Source organism: Stegostoma tigrinum, unplaced genomic scaffold (assembly GCF_030684315.1).
Source record: "Stegostoma tigrinum isolate sSteTig4 unplaced genomic scaffold, sSteTig4.hap1 scaffold_49, whole genome shotgun sequence".
NCBI lineage: Eukaryota > Metazoa > Chordata > Chondrichthyes > Orectolobiformes > Stegostomatidae > Stegostoma > Stegostoma tigrinum.
Window position 1 is genome coordinate 5,317,312 of NW_026728419.1, and position 20,173 is coordinate 5,337,484.

At 42.9% G+C, this 20,173-nt stretch overlaps 1 protein-coding gene across 5 annotated transcripts; it reads right to left on the reverse strand.

The window, feature by feature from the left end:
* Nucleotides 1-1,807: 1,807 nt before the first annotated feature.
* On the reverse strand, nucleotides 1,808-16,526 carry LOC132208619 (zinc finger protein 229-like). 5 transcript variants are annotated; one of them, XM_059644078.1, is made up of 3 exons: nucleotides 16,445-16,526; nucleotides 15,363-15,502; nucleotides 1,808-10,724 (listed from the first exon to the last, which is right to left on the reverse strand). In XM_059644078.1, the coding sequence occupies exon 3, from the start codon at nucleotides 10,376-10,378 to the stop codon at nucleotides 9,416-9,418; it is 963 nt and encodes a 320-aa protein (XP_059500061.1). In that variant the 5' UTR covers nucleotides 10,379-10,724; nucleotides 15,363-15,502; nucleotides 16,445-16,526; the 3' UTR covers nucleotides 1,808-9,415. The 5 variants fall into 5 exon arrangements, with proteins under 5 accessions (XP_059500061.1, XP_059500062.1, XP_059500063.1 ...); XM_059644079.1 differs by having other exon boundaries at nucleotides 16,463-16,483; XM_059644080.1 differs by lacking the exon at nucleotides 16,445-16,526 and adding an exon at nucleotides 16,265-16,378.
* Nucleotides 16,527-20,173: the final 3,647 nt, after the last annotated feature.

The window sequence follows — 20,173 nt, forward strand, 5'->3', positions numbered from 1 at the left end:
AGAGATTTCATGATTAGAAAATCGTGCGTTAATGGAGGCTTGTGGTTTAAAGGGACTGTTCCTGTTCTGTAGTATTATTTGAGACCTCAGTTTTTCAAATACAGACTGGAATATTGCTAGAGTAACAGGCAGTGACAGTAAGTTTTTCTGGATTGTATGCATGACAAGTTTCCAAAAACAGTGCATTCAGTTCAAAAAGAAAGAGCGCTCGTTTGATCATACTTCTTGGGAATGATGGGAGCCAAGTAGATCAAGTGTCAGCGGCGGATCATTCAGGAGACCATGGTCACGTGTAGGAAGGTACAGAATAATGTCAGATAATAACCAGCATTAGTTCAGAATAAGAAAGCTCAGTTGATGGAAAGTTGTCTTCAACAGAGCAAGGTCAAAGCTGGACAGCAATGACTGAGTGGAGGTTGACGGGACAAAGTACAATTAATAATTGCAATACTTTCAAAGAGAAGATGGTTCAATTACACTCAGAAAGGAAAGGAAGGGCAAACATTCACGGCTGCTTGTATGACAATTAGAATTTAAGAACAAAAAACAAGCACCTATGATAGGTGTCAAAGAGAAAAGTCCAAATTGACAGTCACGAGGAATACAGAAGGTTCAGAAGTTGGGGCAAGCAGATGAAAAAGCACACAAGGAAGGGAGAGAATTAGGAGAGAAAATGTTGGCAGCCAGTTGAGAGGGGCTCATAACACATTGGTTTGTCTCCTACATAGTTATAGCCAGAGGAACATGCAGGTTCTGGGTTCAGACAGGGGCAAACTTTAGGAGCCCCTTGGAATCATTGGAAGCAGCAGAGGCAGTGGATCAATTGTCACCATGAGTCAGACAATGAAGCTCTTTGAGCTCCTCACTGTTGTTGTTGTAGGTGAGGATGGAGAATACATGGGGGAGGGGGAAGAGATGTTCAATGAGAACAAACTTTTATTAGACATATCATTAAAAATAAACATACTGCAGGTCACACAGAAAGCTGTTTGATTTGACTCTAATGCTAAATATAACGACTGAGAACTGGAGTTATTCAAACCAATGGAAACAGATTCCATTGAAACGGTTCAGTACTGACTGTGATTGAAAGCAAAATACAAACATCCAACAGCTACCGACAAACTCACTTCCGTGTCAGCAAATGAGATAAATGAGTGAATCCCTTCCCACCCTCAGAGCAGACGAATGGCCTCTCTCCAGTGTGAACTCACTGGTGTAAATGGAGTTTAGTTGATCATCTGAACACATGGCTACAAAAAACACACAAATGGTCTCTCAGCAGTGTGAACATATTGATGATTCATCAGAACATTTAAAGCACTTCCCACAGTTTGGACATTTAAAAAGGTCTCTCATCAGTGTGAACAGCTTGTGTGCCAGGACTGTAGTTAATCAAGTGAATCCCTCCCCACAATCAAGGCTTGCATTGTGTCAGTCCTGGTAGTTAATTAAAACTGGTGTCCACACACACACAATACGTGTATGGTTTCACACTGTGAATAATGCTTTCTCCTTCCATGTTCAAAATCTGATAATGTTCTGTTTACAATAAACTGAGGGGCCCATAAAACGCTGGGATTATGCCTGGTGTCAGTTTCCCTTTGAATACTCTGTGAAATAAATTTAAAACAGAACAATGCAACGAAGAGAGAGTCCACACAAACACCAGGCTGCCTATGAAATCAGCTGGTAATAAATCTGGTAGTTTGATTAGATTGGATTCCCTACAGTGTGGAAACAGTCCCTTCAGCCCAACAAGTCCACACTGCCCCTTGAAGCATCCCACCCAGACCCATCCCCCTATATCCCACACAGCCCTGAACACCATGGGCAATTTAGCATGGCTAATCCACTAATCCACCTAGGCTGCACATCTTTGTGGGAGGAAACCAGAGCACCTGGAGGAAACCCACACAGACACAGGGAGAACGTGAAAACTCCGCATATACAGTTGCCCGAGGCGAGAATCGAACCCGGGTCCCTGGTGCTGTGAGGCTGCAAAGCTAACCACTGAGCCACCGTGCCACCCCATAGGATTAATGATGTACTGTAAAAAAGAAGTGACCACAAAAGCCAGTGATTCATTAATGTCGATCAGGGAACAGAACCTACCACCTGGTCTGGGCTTACACAAGACTCTGGCCTCCTAGTGAGTGGTCAGACAAAGAAAGAATGTGGAGAAAGAGGTGAAACACAGGTATTGAATAAATCCACATCTCAATCAGGACTTTGACATCATGTCACAAACCCTTAAACTTCACTATTGTGAATGTCCAGTATGGAAGATCTATGTGGAACACCATCACCATGAGGACCCCCTCCAAGTCACACATCATCCTGACTTGTCTGAATCCAGTGCAGGATGAACAGCAATTTCCTCCAATTAAACACTGAGACAGCTTCTACACTGACTGCAACCTTCTGTCTAGTAACTGTGTGAAGCTGAACCAGACTGTTCACAACTCTGATGAAATACTTCACACTAAGATGAGCTTTCAACCACATCATCACCAAACCAACTGTTTCCATCTCAGTAACATCACCTGACTCCATCCACGTCTCAGCTCATCTGCTGCTGAAACCCTATCCATTCTTTGTTACCTCTAGATTTAACTGCCCTGACACTGACCGGTCCCCCATACTCAAGTGTCCCATAATGTTGGAGTGATTAAAATCTCTGCTCTCTCAGTTGTAGTGTTATTGGCCCAAAGTGTATCACAGGTGCTGAAAAATAAGTCAGCAGATCTGTTAAAAGACTATCCAATTTAGCATCGTGATAGTACCATGCAGCGTGAGAAGTTTTTCTCAAAGTGAGAATGGGACCTACTTTCCACAGGACTATGCAGTGGTTACTCTCACCGAATGCTGTTCTGGATAAATACTGAGGATGAGGTAATGTAGGTTTTCCCCTCCCTCTCTCTGTTCTTCCTCATCCCTGCTGTACCTATTTTGTTTCTATGTCTCCTGTACACTCAAACATGTCTGTGTAGCTGCTTGAAAAATAACTTTAATAGAACTTCAAGTCTATCTTTATTTTTTCTTCACGCAGCAAATTATGTGTATTGTCTCCTCTTTTCTTACACACAGCAAAATCCTGCGGAGAAGAAAATGCCACTTGCTCATGGGACATTCGCAGCAGTGAGATTCAAACCCACATCAATGAAAAGACTGGAGTCTTAATTCAGCACCTTAGACTGTTCAGCCACAGTAACTGACAAGTCATGGTCATCCTTATTGTCTTCGATGATAATGTCGCGACACCAAATTTTAGTCATGGAGCAGGAGAGGCCTCGAGACTGCATTACCATTTCTCAAATCTCTAATGGGTTCGCAACCTCAACACCAATTTTGCCTCAAATCCCTGCAAAGTCTCCAATTTCTCTCAGGTCACCTATCAAGCTTTTCTCTTCAAGAAAAGAACTTTTTGCTGTTTAACAGAAAGTGCTATAGAAACAAAGTAGGTCTGGCAATGTCTAAGACAAATGAAATCATGTTAGTTTCAAGATCTTAGAACTATTTCTCTCTCTCTCTCTCTCTCTCTCTCTCTCTGCAGGAATGGCTTCACTACATCCCACACAGTTGTTACAATTTTTAACAATTATGTAGCAATTAAAGCTAAAATTCTATTTTCTTTCTTTATCATTTGCAGCACCAGCAAAGGACTTTAGACCCATTTTTGTCCTTTTCCATACCCATCCTGAATCAAAAAGAGCTATAATAACTAACTGAGAGACCTGCTGCATTTATCCAGCACTTTTTTTTGGACAATTTGTGTTTCTAAATTAATTCCCTCAATGTGTCAAATGCCTTAAATACTTGCTGACAATGTCTAGGTGTCTGTCGTTTGAACATTGCACTGTGAAGACTTCAAATCATCCATTTTATAAGAAGCAAGCACACAGTAACTGAACTCTACACTTAAAAATGCAAAAACATATTTCCTTCCTAATCTTTAAGCCTGTTTATTTCTTTGTACCGCTTAGCAGTAAGTCATGCAACTGCACCAGAAACCTCTGATCCTTAGAATTTTTTTAACCAGTGTCTGAACATGTAGTCCATAACATGAGAATTGGCCAAAGTTGTTGACACACAGAACAAAGAAAATGTTGTGAGAGACTCAGCAAATAAAGGAACATTTCTTATACTGTAGCTGAAAAGAATTGGTTTATTGAAACAGATTTATTCACCATTTGACCGAGTGACTGGCGTCATACAGGCTGCTTAAAGAGTAGGGAAACAACATCACGAAATTAATTTTGAATGTTAAATCATGGAGCAAGTACTGAAAATGGATTGCAATGTCAATGAGAAGAATACATTGGAACCTTAGGATTTTCTAAAGCAATTACCTTTTACTTCCTTGGACTGCAGTGGCATCAGTGAAAAACCCATTCGTCACCTTATGAAGCAGGATTTGAACACTGACTGTGGGAGGCCAAGTTAGCTCAGTTGTCAGAACATACGCTGCTTAAGTGCAGGGTTATGAGTACAAGTCCAACACTGGGCACCACCTGTTTAATTATTTAGTATTTCCTCTCTGCAAATTCCCTTCCTCCAGCTATTCGTGACAGGCTAACCCTTTCATCCCATGAATCAGCTTAGTGAATCTTTTTTGCACTGCATTCAACGCCAGCATATCCTTCTTAAATACAAGCACCAAAACTGTAAATAATATACCAGTATGGCTTCACCAACATCCAATACAGTTGTTACAAGATGTCCCGATCCTCAAACACCAATAATTCGCAATTAAGGCCAAAATTCCATTTACTTTCTTCATCACTTCAGCATCAGTTTAGGACTTAAGGCCCATCCTTTTCCTTTTCTTACAATCCTGAATCGAAAAGTTATAATAACTGCCTGCAAAATGCAATCCCACTGAAACTTCAACCACTTGCTCAACTTTGTAACCTAAAGTCAAGTCCAGGACCTTCCCCTTCCTTGTTGGGACTTCTCCTTAGTGGCTGAAGAAGTGCTGTCCTGGATGTATTTTAAAAATTCTGATAAATCTTTCCCACTGTGATGACTCCATTAATGCTGAGGAAATTGAAAGCTCCTGCTACCACAATCCTGCTACTTTTACACTTTCTCAAAATTTGCCTCCTTATTTATTTGTGGAGTTTTCAAAGATGCCAGCCCTCCTTATTGCTGTAATTGATTCCCTAAACAAAATAACAATATCCCCTCCTCCTTTACCACCTCCACTGCCTTGCATGAAGGCCCTGTAACCTGGAATACTGAGCTGCTAACCATGTCCAATTGACAGCAATGTCTTTATGGCCCCATTAATTTATATCCTCAAATCATCTGCCTTATTCATCTGAACACCATTCACCCTTAACAAACTCCCTTGTACCTTAAACTGGCCTGTGACAAGGCCTTCCAGACTCTCGTTTCTTCTCTTTTTGGCCCTTATTATTATTTTGAACATTCTCCCTGGATTTCAGCCCACTGCTCAGGGATTTACAAGGCCCTCAACAGTACTGGAAACGCACCCCCACCCCCCACAAGGATGCAGGTCCCATTCTGGTTTAGGTGTAACTGCTGTGTGTAATTCTAGTCTTCTTGCTAAAGGAAGGGTGTTGTAAAACTTGAAAGGTTCGGAAAAGAATTGTAATGGTTATTACTGTAATAATGTACCATTAGTACACTAAGTTTCAAGCATTATGGGATGACCCTGTTCCCATTTGCTCACCTGAAATGTACTGACTGTCATTGAGTGAAAAATAAAAACCACCGGTTCCTTACACTTGGGAGGTGAGGATGGAGGAGTTAGGGGAGATGGAGAGCCTTTCAAAATAAACTAGTCTGCTTTTGAGATGAAGACGCAATGCACAGTAGTTTTAATAAAAGGTTGACTTGTATTGTTTTTTTCTCCCAACTAGGTAACCAGACACGTGGTGTTTTCAAACATCATGAGAAACATGCCCAGATAACATGACGTGGACACAGATAATAGGAGCAACATAAAAAATTCCTACAGATTCTTGGGAACTCATTGGTGGTTATCCACAGTGGCTCAGCGGTTAGCACTGCTGGCTCACAATGCCAGGGACCCAGACTTGATTCCACCCTTGGGCAAATGAGTGTGTGGAGTTGGCATATTCTCCCTGTGGCTGCGTGGGTTTCCTCTGGGTGCTCTGGTTTCCTCCCATGTGTTGGTTAGGTGGATTGGCCAAGCTAAATTGCCCAGAGTGTTCAGGGATGTGTAGATTAGGTGGGCTACGGGGAGATGTGTCTGGGTGGCATGCTCTGAGGTTTTCTGTGGAATTCTTGGGCCAAAGGGCCTGTTTCCCTACTGTAGGAATACTCTGAATTCTATGAAAACCAGTCCTAATGATCTAGGAAATCCCTTTTCACACAGTGTGCAGGTGGATTGTCTTTACCCAGTGTGAAGGTGTTGATATACAGCAATAAAACATCATCATTTTCAAAACCTACCCTACAGTTACATAATTGTTATTAAAATTAACGCAAAAGGACTAATAAATTAAACACCATTTATCTCAATGCCAGAGGCCTAACAGCTAAGGCAGATGAACTCAGGGCAAGGTTGGAAACATGGAACTGGGTTATCATTGCAATTACAGAGACAAGGCTCAAGGATGGACAGTGATGCCAGCTTAATGTTCTAAGATTATAGATCCGATAGAAAGGATAGAAAGTCAAAGCGGGAGGGGAAGCAAAGCAAGAATGTGCTTTGTGAAAAGTGGCATTTTTGAACAAGGATAACATTATGGCTTCACTTAGGAGGGATATATCTGAGAACACATCCAGGGAAGTTATTTGGGTGGAACTGAGAAATAAGAAAGAGATGATCACCTTATTGGGATTATACTATAGGCCTCCCAATAGTCAGCAGGAATCTGACAAACAATTTTGAAAGAAGATCTCGGTTATCTGTAAGAATAACAGGGTGGTTATGGAAGGGATTTTAACTTTCCAAACACAGACTGGGAATTCCATGGTGTAAAATGCTTGAATGGAGAGGAATTTGCTGAGAGCGAGTGTCCAGGAAAACGTTCTGATTCAGTATGTGATGTACCGACTAGAGAAAGTGCAAATCTTGACCGGCTCTTGACAAATAAAGCAGGACAGGTGACTAGGGTATCAGCGGGGGAGGACTTTGGGGCCAGTGACCATAATTCTATTAGTTTTAAAATAGTGATGGAAAAGAGTAGACCGGATCTGAAAGTTAAAGCTCTATATTGGAGGAAGGCCAATTTTAAAGGGATTACACAAGAGCTTTCAAAAGTTGATTGGGGCAGATATTGCAGGTAAAACGGAAAGATTCAGAACTGGGAAGCCTTCAAAAAAAAAACATGAGTGTTCAGGGACAGTATATTCCTGTTCGGGTGAAGGACAAGGCTGGTAGGTGTAGGGAATTCTGGATGACTAGAGAAATCAAGGTTTTGGTCAAGAAAAAGGAAGGACATGCCAGGTATAGACAGCAGAGATTGAGTGAATCCTTATAAGAGTATAATGACAATGGTATACTTAAGAGGGAAATTAGGAGGGCAAAAAGGGGACATGAGGTAGCTTCGGCAAATAGTATGAAGGAAAATCCAGAAGGATTCTACAAATAGATTAAGAACAAAAGGATAACTAGGGAGAGAATAGGGCCCCTTAAAAAGCAGCAATGCCGCCTATGTGTGGAATTGCAAGAAATGGGGAATATAATAAAACAAGTATTATGCATCAGTATTTACTACAGAAAAGGATATGGAAGATATAGACTGTGGGGAAATAAATAGCAACAACTTGAAAATTAGCCATATTTCAGAGGTAGTGATGCTGAACGGCTTAAAACGCATAAAAGTGGATAAATTCCTGGGACCTGATCAGGTGTATCCGAGAACTCGGAGGGAAACTAGGCAAGAGATTGTTGGGCCCCTTGCTGAGATATTTGTATCATCGATAGCCACAGATGAGGGATCAGAAGTTGGCTAATGTGGTGCCACTATTTCAGAAAGGTGCTAAGGAAAAGCCAGGAAACTATAGGCCAGTGAGCCTGATATTAGTGGTGGGCAAGCCATTGGAGGGAATCCTGAGGGATAGTACTTGAAATATTTGGAAAGGGAAGGACTGATTAGGGATAGGCAACATGGCTGTGTGTGTAGGAAATCATGTTTCACTAACTTGATTTTTTTTGAAGAAGGAACAAAGAGGATTGATTAGGGCAAAGCAGTGGATGTGTTCTATATGGATGTCAGTAAGGCAGTTGACAAGGTTCCTCATGGTAGACTGATTAGCAAGGTCAGATCACATGGAATACAGAGAGAACCAGTCATTTGGATACAGATCTGGCTTGAAGGTAGGAGACAGAGTGCTGGTGGAGGGTTGCTTTGTAGACTGGAGGCGTGTGACCAGTGGTGTGCCGCAAGGATCAGAGCTGGGTCCACTCATTTCTGTCATTTATAAAGATGATTTGGATGTGAATGCGGGAGTTATAGTTACTAAGTACCAATCCTTGCAGCATACTGCAGGCCAAAGGCCTTTCCAAATGGCCAGCTCTCCCTGGATTCCATGTGATCTCACCTTGTTAATCAGTCTACCATGCGGAATTTTACTTACTGAAATCCATATCGAAAACATCCACCAGTCTGCCATCAATTTTCTTTGTAACTTCTTCAAAAAAAAACTCAATCAAGACATAATTTCCTATGGGCAAAGCCATGTTGACTATCCCCATTCAGTCCACGCTTTCCAAATACATGTAAATCCTATCCCTCAGACTTCCCTCCAACAACTTACCCATAACTGACATCAGGCTCACCAAAAGTTTATTGTTCCCTGGCTTTATGTTACCACCTTTCTTAAACAATGGCACTGGAATAGCCAACCTCCAGCCTAACAGCTCACCTATGACTGTCAATGGTGCAAATATCTGAGCAAGGGGCCCAATCGCAAGCCTAACTTCCCGCAAAGTTGGAGAATACACCTGAAGAGGTCCTGGGGATTTATCCACCTTTATGCTCTGTAAGGCATCCAGCACCACCTCCTCTATAATATGGAACTTTTCAAGATACACATTCATTTCTAAGTTCTCTAGCTTTCATATTCTTTTCCACAGTAAATACCGATGTAAAATACTTGTTTTGCATGTCATCCATCTTGTGCATTCCCATACATAGGCGGTCTTACTGTGCTTTTAAGGGGCATAATAGTGTCAAAATTGGCCTTAGTCCCATTTAAAACTTTAACTTTTAGACCAAGTCTATCCTTCTCCATAACTATTTTAAAACTAATACAACGATGATCATAGGCCCCAAAATATTTCTCCCACTGACCCCTCAGTCACCTGCCCTACCTTATTTCCCAAGAGAAGATCAAGTTTTGAGCAGGGACTAATGACACCAGTACAAACAGCCCAAAGATCCAAGTTCAATCCTTGATTTAAAAGCAAAATCCTTCAAATGTGGTTGTGGTGAACTTGCTGGTGTGTTAACAGTTTGGATGATTGAGTGAATCCCTTTCCACACATAGAACAAGTGAATGGTCTGGCCCCAGAGTGAACTCGCTGGTGTCTCAGCAGGTTGGTTGAGTGAGCAAATCCCTTCCCACATTCGGAACATGTGAACGGTTTCTCTCCAGTGTGAATTCGCTGATGTGTCAGCAGGTGAACTGTCTGAGTGAATGCTTTTCCACACTCCGAACAGGTGAATGGTCTCTCTCCAGTATGAAGTCGCTGATGTGTCAGCAGGTTGGATGAGTGAGTAAATCCCTTCCCACACTCAGAACAGGTGAAAGGTTTCTCTCCAGTGTGAACTCGCTGATGTACCAATAGTTTGGAATTGCGAGTGAATCCTTTCCCACATTCAGAACAGATGAATGGTCTTTTCCCAGTGTGAACTTGCTGGTGTTCCAGCAGAGAGGATGACTGAGTGAATCCTTTCCCACACACAGAACAGGTGAATGATTTCTCTCTGGTGTGAACTTGCTGGTGTCTCAGCAGGTTGGTTGACGAAACGAATCCTTTCCCACAAATAAAGCAGGTGAACAGTCTGTCCCCATTGTGAATTCGCTGATGTGTCAACAGGCTGGATGACAAAGCAAATTCTTTCCCACATACAGAGCAAGTGAATGGCCTCTCTCCTGTGTGAATTTGCTGGTGTTTCAGCAGGTGAGATGTCTGCGCAAATCCTTTCCCACACACAGAGCAGGCAAACGGTCTCTCCCCACTGTGAACTTGTTGGTGTTTCAGCAGGTTGTTTGACTGAGTGAATCCCAGCCCACAATCAGAGCAAATGAACGGTTTCTCCCCAGTGTGACTGCGTTGGTGCATTTCCAGCTGGGATGGGTAAATAAATCCTTTCCCACAATCCCTACATTTCCACAGTCTCTCCCCAGTGTGACTGCGCTGGTGTTTGGACATTTCAGATGAATCTTCACAGACTCTTCGACACACAGACAATACGCATTTCTCCCTGGTGAACAGTGCTTCTTCCTTCAATGTTCAAAATCCTGAGATAATTAGGTTATGACAAACAGATTGAGTGTCAGATCTGGATGTGGTTTTGTTTGATTTCTCTGAATGCAATCAAAATTTCAAACAGAAAAGTAGAGAGAGAGAAACCAGAAGAATACACACAAAGATTGTGAAACTCTGAAATTAATCTGGTCAATTGTGGATCCAACACCGAGGGGCACTGCTGGATTATCAGTAAAACTGAACCGGTTCATTTAATGTCCTTCAGGGAAGGAAAACAGTCAGCGTTTGCCTACAAAAAAAAAAGAGATAGAGTTTGGACAGACATGAAGGGCAGGCATTTTATACATCAGAAAATGAATCCAATTCCTGTTTTCTCCCCATACCCTCTGATGCTTCTGAAGGGCTGAGAATACACAGCAAAATACCTGAAATCTGAAATAAAAACAGAAAAAGATGGAGATACACAGCAGATCTGACAGCATCTGAAATGGTGACAGATGCAGGAACCATTGCAATCTTGAAGAAGTGTTGAGATGATCATCCATTGCACCATAATATAGGTTACACACCGAGTGCCAGAAAACGGGCCTAGCTTCAATAGGTGCTTGATGGCCAGCACCGATACAATGGGGACAGTGTGTTCAACAATTTTACCCGAGTGTCTGACCCCATTTAGTTCCATGTTTCTCTCCTGTTCTCTTTTAGGAAACAGGCAGCAGCAAGTAGTGAAGAATGCAAATGATATTTTGCCCTTCATTGTGAGAGGATTCGAGTACAGGAAGAGGGATATCTTTCTATAAGGGCCTTGGTGAGACCACACCTGGAGTCGTGTGCACCTTTGTTCTCCTTTCCAAAGGAAGGATGGCCTGGCTACTGAATGATCGTAAAGAAGGTTCACCAGACCAATTCCTGGGATCTCAGGACTGATGCATGATGAGAGAGTTTTGATCTTGATTAATCCTTCTTTCTTTTAATCTTTCAGCCACCGACAACATCATGAACTAATTTCATGTCCCATTTGCTGATCTGAGTCTCTTACTACTGAAGCTATACTTTGGTTCCCATTCCCCTGTCATACGAGTTTAAATCCTCACCAGTGGAACTAGCAAAAGCATCAACAAGAATATCTGTCCCAGCTCTGCCCAGGACAATTGTTCAAGCTTGTGCATGTCCCACCTTCCCCAGAAACAAACAGTCTCAAAGCCTCAGGAATCTAAACGCTTTAAGTTATATCTCCAGCCATGCACTCATCTCATCTGTCCTCTTATTCTCGCTTTCACAAGCACGTGCATTGTAGCAGCTCACACTGTTACTGGATTAGATCACGAAAGGTCCTGTGGGGGTCATAAAAGAGTCCTGTTGAGAAGGAACATTTGGGAATTTACTTGGGTTTCTGTAAACAGGCAGTTCAAAACACATAAGCATTTTAATAAGAGGCAGTTTTTAAAGGCCTGGTCCAGCCACAATCACAAGTTTGTTACTTAATTAAAAAGTAGAAGCAAAAGTCTGATCCTACAGCATTCTGAACTGTTTAGGTAATTGTAACCAGAAATGCAAACAACCAATTAACATGAAATGGTTAGCTGAATTCCTTGAGCGAATGTTTGTCAGCAATAAAAGCAGCTCACTGCATCATTATGGAAGGCAAAGCAATAAATGGTGTAAACACAACCTGTAAAAGACCAACAACATAGGAAGGGGCAAAGAAAGGTTATAAAGAGAGAAGTCAGGGCTGCAGAGAGATAAAACAATTGAAATGTAGATATGGATAATTTGAATAAATTCTTACATGCAAAGATCAACGGAAGAGTGACAAAGATAGATTGCAAAATCCGAAGTGAAGACATGATTAGTGCCTTAGTTATTTGTGAAATCTAAACAAGTTTTGTTTAATGGCTTGGTAAAGCTCTAAAGTGACTGAATTTCATCCTCAGTGGAATTTGAATAGATGCTTTTTATTAAAACAAGAAAGTAATAATGGAAAGCGCTTCGAGTGGAAAATGAAACTTCAATTTAAAAATCATTTGCAGCATGCAAATCGTTGGGGTTGTAAACTGCAACAGCAAGTCAGAAACACTGTTTGTTTGGTCTCTTAAGCTGAAGTGAGAGAGGGATTTTTCCACAATTTTCAACTGTATTACAAAATTGTAGTTACTTTATATCAGAGTTGAGTTTAAAAGACTTTATCACAATTCCTAACAATCCACACTACAGTTAGTAGAGAATTTGGAAAAGTTCTCAGTGATAAGCTACTATTTTGTTTTTTGGCAAAAAACATGGTGCAGCTGGCAAATGTCTGAGGAGGAATATAACTGTCAAAAGCATTGTCAGGTCCCAAAGACAGATGAAGTCATTTTCTAGCTAACCTCAGGAGATTATGGGAGGGTTTAAGGCTGAACATAGTATTGTCCATGATTGTTTGCTTACTGGATTGGATATATTGATTTGGGGTGTGTGGCTAACAATGACAACAATATTGCATGTAAACAACATCTAGCAAAAGGAATAAAAATATTACAATCAGCCAGGGAAAGTTTGAGTATCATTGCCCACTCTTCCAATCTGAGCTGTATTTAAGAGGGGAATTAGGCCTCACGTGAAAGCCAGGTTTGGAGTGGACTCTGGCCTCTCCCACACATGCGGTAACAGAGCTCTGAATAAAGGTCGCTTGTACAACTGAACACAACACAAAACTCCTCGCTACCACAATGTGGCAATGGGTGTAAGCTTGACAATACTACATTTGAGATCTTGTATTTTAATGTATCTCTTATCTTCCTATCTTCAGCTTTCAGGTCCTCCTATGTCACTGGTACAATCGGATGTTCACCCTCCCACTCCAGAATGTCCTGAAGCTGTTCCATGTCATCGCTGATCCTGGCACCAGGGAGGCAACATACCATCCCGGATTCATGTCTCTCTGTGCCCCGTACTATTGAATCCCCTGTCTCTACAGTCATATTCATCATTTTCCTCCCCTTCTCCGCAGCAGAGTCACTCCAAGTGCCATGAACTTGACTGATGCTGCTTCCCGATTGGCCACCCCACCACCACCAGCCCTCCCCCGACCAAACAGTACCCAAAACAGTATATTTGTTTGAGGACGATGACCACGAGGGACTCGAGCACTTCATTTCTGAGCCTTTTACTTGTCTGATGGCCACCCATTCCCTTGCTGTCTGTGTAATCTTCACCTGCTTGTGACCAATCTGTTGAGAATGCTACCACAACCTTCTCAGTATCATGAATGCTCCATACTGACTGCACCCACAGCTCCAGCTCTGAAAAACAGCTAACCAGTAGCTGCAGACGGATACACTTCCTGCACAAATAGCCAATAGGGACACTGGTAATATCCCGGAGTTTAACGCGGAAAAGTGTGAGGTGATTCACTTTGGAAGGAGTGACAGGAATACAGAGTACTGGGCTAATGGTAAGATTCTTGGTAGTGTGGATGAGCAAAGAGATCTCAGGATCCGTGTGCATAGATCCCTGAAAGTTTCCACCCAGGTTGATAGGGTTGTTAAGAAGGTGGATGGTGTGTGAGGTTTTATTGGTAGAGGGATTGAGTTTCAGAGCCATGAAGTCATGTTGCAGCTGTACACAACGCTGGTGCGGTCACACTTGGAGCTCTGGTCGCCACATTATAAGAAGGACGTGGAAGCATTGGAAAGGGTGCACAGGAGATTTACCTGGATGTTCCCTGGTATTGAGGGAAGGTCTTTTGAGGAAAAGTTGAGGGACTTGAGGCTGTTTTCGTTAGAAGAAGGTTAAGAGGTGACCTAATAGAGACATACAAGCTGATATGAGGAGTAGATAGGGCGGACACTGAGATCCTTCTTCCTCGGATGGAGGTGGCCAGCACGAGGGGCCATAGCTTTAAATTGAGGGGTGATAGTTGTAGGACAGATGTCAGAGGTAGGTTCTTTACTCAGAGTAGTAAGGGCGTGAAATGCCCTGCCTGCAACAGTAGTAGACTCGCCAAGTTTAAGGGCATTTAAGTGGTCATTGGATAAACATATGGATGATCATGGAATAGTGTGGGTTAAATGGGCTTCAGTTTGATTTCCCAGGTCGACACAACATCAAGGGTCTATGTTCTATTGTGCTAGACAAGGACAACACAGACCTGAGGGCTTCTGTTGTGACTTCTCTCCAGATTAAGCCAGTTTCTGCCTTAAAGAGAATTTAATGAAGCTAGGTCCTTCCCCTTCATTTCAAACATTACTATTATAAAATCAAAAGTCGCTAACTTTATATAAGCTAATATATACTTTAAAAACTGTAAGAAAATTCTTTCCAGTATCAATTATCAATTGACTGTTTCCGTTAGGACAGTGAGACTTTCTGAACTGCCCAAACTGAGACTGAGCATCACACTCAATCTTTCAGTTTCACTTTCTTTCTGTTTCACCCAACTCCAAAGCACTCTCATTTAGCCAAGCAGCACTCACAGTGCAGCCTTTTCATTTTCATTTTCATTGTCTGCTCACACCCACTCTGATCTCAGCCTCCCATACTGTTTCAATTCAGCTCAATGGGAGCTCAGGGAACAGCATCTTCACGTTAAATGCAGTAATTTATAACCCTCAGGACTCCACACAGACTTCAGCAGTTTCAGGATCAAAAGAGTTGTCAGGATCTGGAAGATTCCACTTGAAGGGGTGCTGGAATTTGTGCCCATAAGGAATTTTAAAAGGAAGTTTGCAGATATTCAAGAATGAAGAATATATAGATTAAAATCATGAAGTGGGCGATTGGGACTAAATATGACAGTTCTTTCAAGGAGACGAGGTGTTGTTTGGACAAATCTGCCCCTCTCAGGCCAATATCTCCTTTCTCAGCTGCAGGGTATAGAACTCAACACTTATCCCAGGGGTGATCAAACCAAAAATTTGAATATTCTGCTTTCAAGTTACAACCTTACCAGGAATATTCTCCCATGGATAGAATGGTTAAACCTCTTCCCTTTCGCATTTAAGTGTCAATGATACTCAGATCCTGATCACTCTGCTTAATGGAGAACTTGCATGGATCCTGGTCTGCAAATTATTCTCAATTAATACCCTGTAAAACAAATCCATAAGAGACAAATAACTGTCAGCCCTGGATAGAAATCCAAAAAACACCACAAGATTGTTTGGAAAAGGCAAACATTTCTCTTGGTTTCCGTTCGTTATGTATAAATCCTCCTGTTCAAATCACCCTGCTCCCCGACACAGAAAGATGCAGAGGGAAAATACACCCATTATTAGAGACGGAGGAAGTCAGATATTAATAAATTTGACCAGGGAGCACAAGGGGACTCAGAGCACGTTCAGTGATTTGATCCCAATCATATGAATACTGGGCAAACGGATATGCTTTAATAGATCATAATATTTAAAGCAGGACTTCCGAAAGTGAGAGTGCAACAGGTAACATGAAGTTCTGAGCAAGGGTTAGCGGATCCGAAACGTTATTTTTTTAATTCACGGATGCTGCCAAACCTACTGAGCTTTTCCACCAACTCTGTTTTTGAACATGCAGTTCTGAACGCGTTTTCGGCATTTCTCCTCCACTAAGTATCTAACGTGTAACTGCAGCAATTTATACTGCCTGAAGCCAGTACTCCGCCAGCGTCAAAAGTCCTTCCCAGGAAATACACGCCACGTCTCAGTCTGGGGAAGAAGTCCAGAAAAAAAAACACATTTCGCTTCTATATACCCCCCCGCCGCCCCCCCAAAGAAAGGCTGCGCTGGCGTTCCACTGCAGGTTGCCACCTATAAATATGGCGATCCGGCATGAGTCCCAAAGATCATTGCCCCTAATAAAGATGGTGGCAATCACCTCTGCCTATCGCAGCCTCAGGTCCGCAGCAATTCTTCCATTTGCTGCAAAACACGGGGCCGGCATGTTAAAATGTACGTTTTCTGACATGCATCGACCGCAATTAAAACCTCTCAGTCAATACCGAAACTATTTCCCTCCCGGTTTTTGCTCCTTTCCTTTTTGTCCCGTGTACTGTACCTTCCGAAAGCAGCTGACCTTCAGTCGCAGAGATTTTGCGCCCCCGAACAAGGGCGATCACGTGATTTTCACACAGACAAACATCTCACTCGCTCTGATTGGTTGGAGGGTAGGCCGCTTCAATTGGGAACTCCAAGCCCCGCCCCGTGCTCGGATTGAACCAAAGCTGACATCGCTCACAGGGAGACAGCAATAGCTGCAGGTGCTGGAGTCAAGGATGAGACAGTGTGAAGCTGGAGGGACACAGCGAGCCAGGCACCATCAGAGGAGCAGGAAAGTTGATGGTTCAGGACCCTTCTTCAGAAATGGGGGAGGGGACGGGAACTGAAACATAAACAGAGTGGGGGCTGGGGAAGGTAGGTGGGAAGGTGATAGGTGAGTGCAGGTAGTCAGTGGTGAAGATTTTTCCTGCTGTTCATCAGCTCTGTGAGTGATGGTGAGTGTTCATCCCGAGATGAGGGAAAAAATGGGCCACTCCTGATTCTCCTAATGTACGGCAAAACAACAGCTTGTATTTTATGGAAACTTTTACTCTGTCATTCTCCTCGATGTTTTGGCTGTTTCGGAGACATGGATAGAGCAGGGTCAGGAATGGATGTTGTAAGCTCCAGGGTTTAGATCTTTCATTGAGGACAGGGAAGGTGGTAAAAGAGGGGGAGGTGTGGCTTTGTTAGCCAAGGACAGTACAACGGTGGCTGAAAGAACTCTTGATGAGGACTCGTCTACTGAGGTGTTATGGGCTGAGGTCAGAAACAGGAGAGGAGAGGTCACACTGCTGGAAGTTTTTTATAGGCCCCTGGAAAGTTCCAGGGATGTGGAGGAGAGGATTGGCAAAACTATTCTGAGCAGGAGTGAAAATAACAGGGAGATTAGCTATGGCAGACATTAACTTCCCTAACATTGACTGGAAATGCGATAACTCTAGTATGTTGGATGCATCAGTTTTTGTCCAATGTGTGCAGGAAGGTTTCCTGACTCAGTATGTTGAAGGGCCGACAAGAGGGGAGGCCACACTGGATCTGGTACTTGGTAATGAACCAGGCCAGGTGTTTGATTTAGTGGTAGGTGAGCACTTTGGAGAGAGTGACCATAATTCGGTTATGTTTACTTTAGCAATGGAAAGGGTTAGGAATATGCTCCAGGGCAAGAGTTATAGATGGGGGAAGGGCAATTATAATGCGATTAGGCAAGACTTAGGAGGCAGAGAATGGGTTAGCAAAATGCAAGGGATGGAGACAATCGAAATGTGGAGCAGGTTTAAGGAACAGATATTGCTGTCCTTGATAGGTATGTACCTGTCAGGCAGGGAGGAAGCGATTGAGGTAAGGGAGCTGTGGTTTATGAAAAAAATTGTATCTCTTGTTAGGCAGAAGAGGGAGGCTTATGTGACGATGAGACAAGATGGTTCAGATGAGGCGATGGAGAGTTACAGATTAGCTAGGAAGGATTTAAAGAGAGAGAGAGAGTTAAGAAGAGCAAGGAAGGGACAAGAGCAGACATTGGCAGGTAGAATAAAGGAGAACCCTAAAGCGTTCTATAGGTGTGTGACGAATAAGATGATGTCTCGGGTAGATATAGGGCCAGTCAAAGACAGAAGTGGGAAGTTGTGGAGATTGGAGAGGTACTAAATGATTATTTCTCATCTGTTTTCACTGAGGAACAGGAGAATATTGTAGAGGAGATGACTGAGTTATGGGCTACTAGAATTGAAAGGATTAAGGTTAGTAAGGAGGAGGTGTGATCAATTCTAGAAGGTATGAATTAGATAAATCCCCTGGGCCAGATGGGATTTTTCCGAGGATTGTCTGGGAAGCTAGGGAGGTGGTAGCGGAGCATTTGGCCTTGATCTTTGAGTCCTCATTGTCTACAGGTTCAGTACCAGAGGTCTGGAGGATTGCAAATGTTGTGCCCTTGTTCAAGAAGGGCAGTGGGGCTGACCCAGGTAATTATAGGCCTGTGAGCCTTACATCAGTTGCAGGAAACATTTTGGGAAGGATTATAAGAGATAGGATTTATAGTCATCTAGCAAGCAACAATTTGATTGGAGATAGTCAGCATGGATTCGTCAAGGGCAGGTTGTGTCTCACAAACCTCATTGAGTTTTTTGAGAAGGTGACCAAGCATGTGGATGAGGGAAGGGCAGTTGACATGGTGTACATGGACTTCAGTAAAGCCTTTGATAAGGTTCCACATGGTAGGCTATTGAAGAGAATACAGAGACACAGGATTGAGGGAGAAATAGCAGTTTGGATTAGAAACTGGCTTTCTGTAAGAAGACAACGAGTGGTGGTTGATGGAAAATATTCAGCCTGGAGTCCAGTTACTAGTGGTGTGCCTCAAGGATTTGTTTTGGGACCACTGCTGTTTGTCATTTTTATAAATGACTTGGACGCAGGCATAGGTGGATGGGTTAGTAAATTTGCAGATGACACTAAAGTCGGTGGAGTGGTGGACAGTGTGGAAGAATGTTGCAGGTTGCAGGGAGACTTGGATAAACTGCAGAATTGGGCTGGAAGTTGGAAAATGGAGTTTAATATGGATTAAATGTGAGGTGATTCACTTTGGGAAGAATAATAGGAAGGCAGAAATGGAAAGATTGTTGGTAGTGTGGATGTGCAGAGGGATCTTGGTGCCCATGTACATCGATCCCTGAAAGTTGCCACCCAGGTTGATACTGCTGTTAAGAAGGCTTACGGTGTGTTAGGTTTTATTGGGAGAGGGACTGGGTTCTGGAGCCATGATGTCATGCTGCAACTGTAGAAAATGCTAGTGTGGCCTCATTTGGAATATTGTGTGCAGTTCTGGTTGCCCCATTACAGGAAGGATGTGGAATCATTGGAAAAGGTGCAGAGGAGATTTACCAGGATGTTGCCTGGTCTGGAGAATAGGCCCTATGAAGAAAAGCTGAGGGGCTTGGGTCTGTTCTCAATGGAGAGAAGGAAGCTAAGAGGGGATTTAATAGAGACATACAAGATGTTCAGAGGATTAAATAGGGTGGACAGTGAGAGCCTTTTTCCGAGGATGATGACGTCAGCTTGTACAAGGGGACATAGCTACAAATTGACGGGTGGTAGATTTAAGACAGATGTCAGAGGCAGGTTCTTTACTCAGAGAGTGGTAAGGGTATGGAACGCCCTGCCTGCCAGTGTCGTTAACTCAGCCACATTAGGGGCATTTAAACAGTCCTTGGATAAGCATATGGATAATGATGGGATAGTGTAGGGCGAGGGGCTTAGATAGGTTCAGAGGTCGGCGCAACGTCAAGGGCCGAAAGGTCTGTTCTGTGCTGTATTGTTCTACGTTCTATGTTCTAGGTGCTTCACAGATGAGCAAAACATCGATTAAAGATATCGATTTTTATGATGTATCATAAAGAATGAGAGAGAGAGGTTTAGGGAGGAAATTCCATAGTTTGGGTTGTCAGCAGCTCCATTCCTGGAGGGTTGTAAGTCGGGTGGGTCAGAAAAACGTCTGGGAAGGGGAATTGCAGGAGTGAAAAAAACACATATGGCCTTAAGGATGGCAAAGATTTCAGAGACTGTCATTAGAGAGTACGGTTGTCTCATGGAGCTTAAGGCATGGCACTGCACTCAATCCATTGCAAGTCATGACCGCAGAGGTACAGAAGATTTCTGCTGCCTTAATCAGGCTGACCAATATTTGTATCAATGCGCTTGTAAAATGTCAGTAATCTCCTCTACCTCAGAGTCAAGGTGTTGATGGGATGCT

Excerpts from the sequence above, each read along its gene's own strand:
- LOC132208619 (XM_059644078.1), bottom strand. The coding sequence starts at position 10,378 with ATGTCCAAACACCAGCGCAGTCACACTGGGGAGAGACTGTGGAAATGT.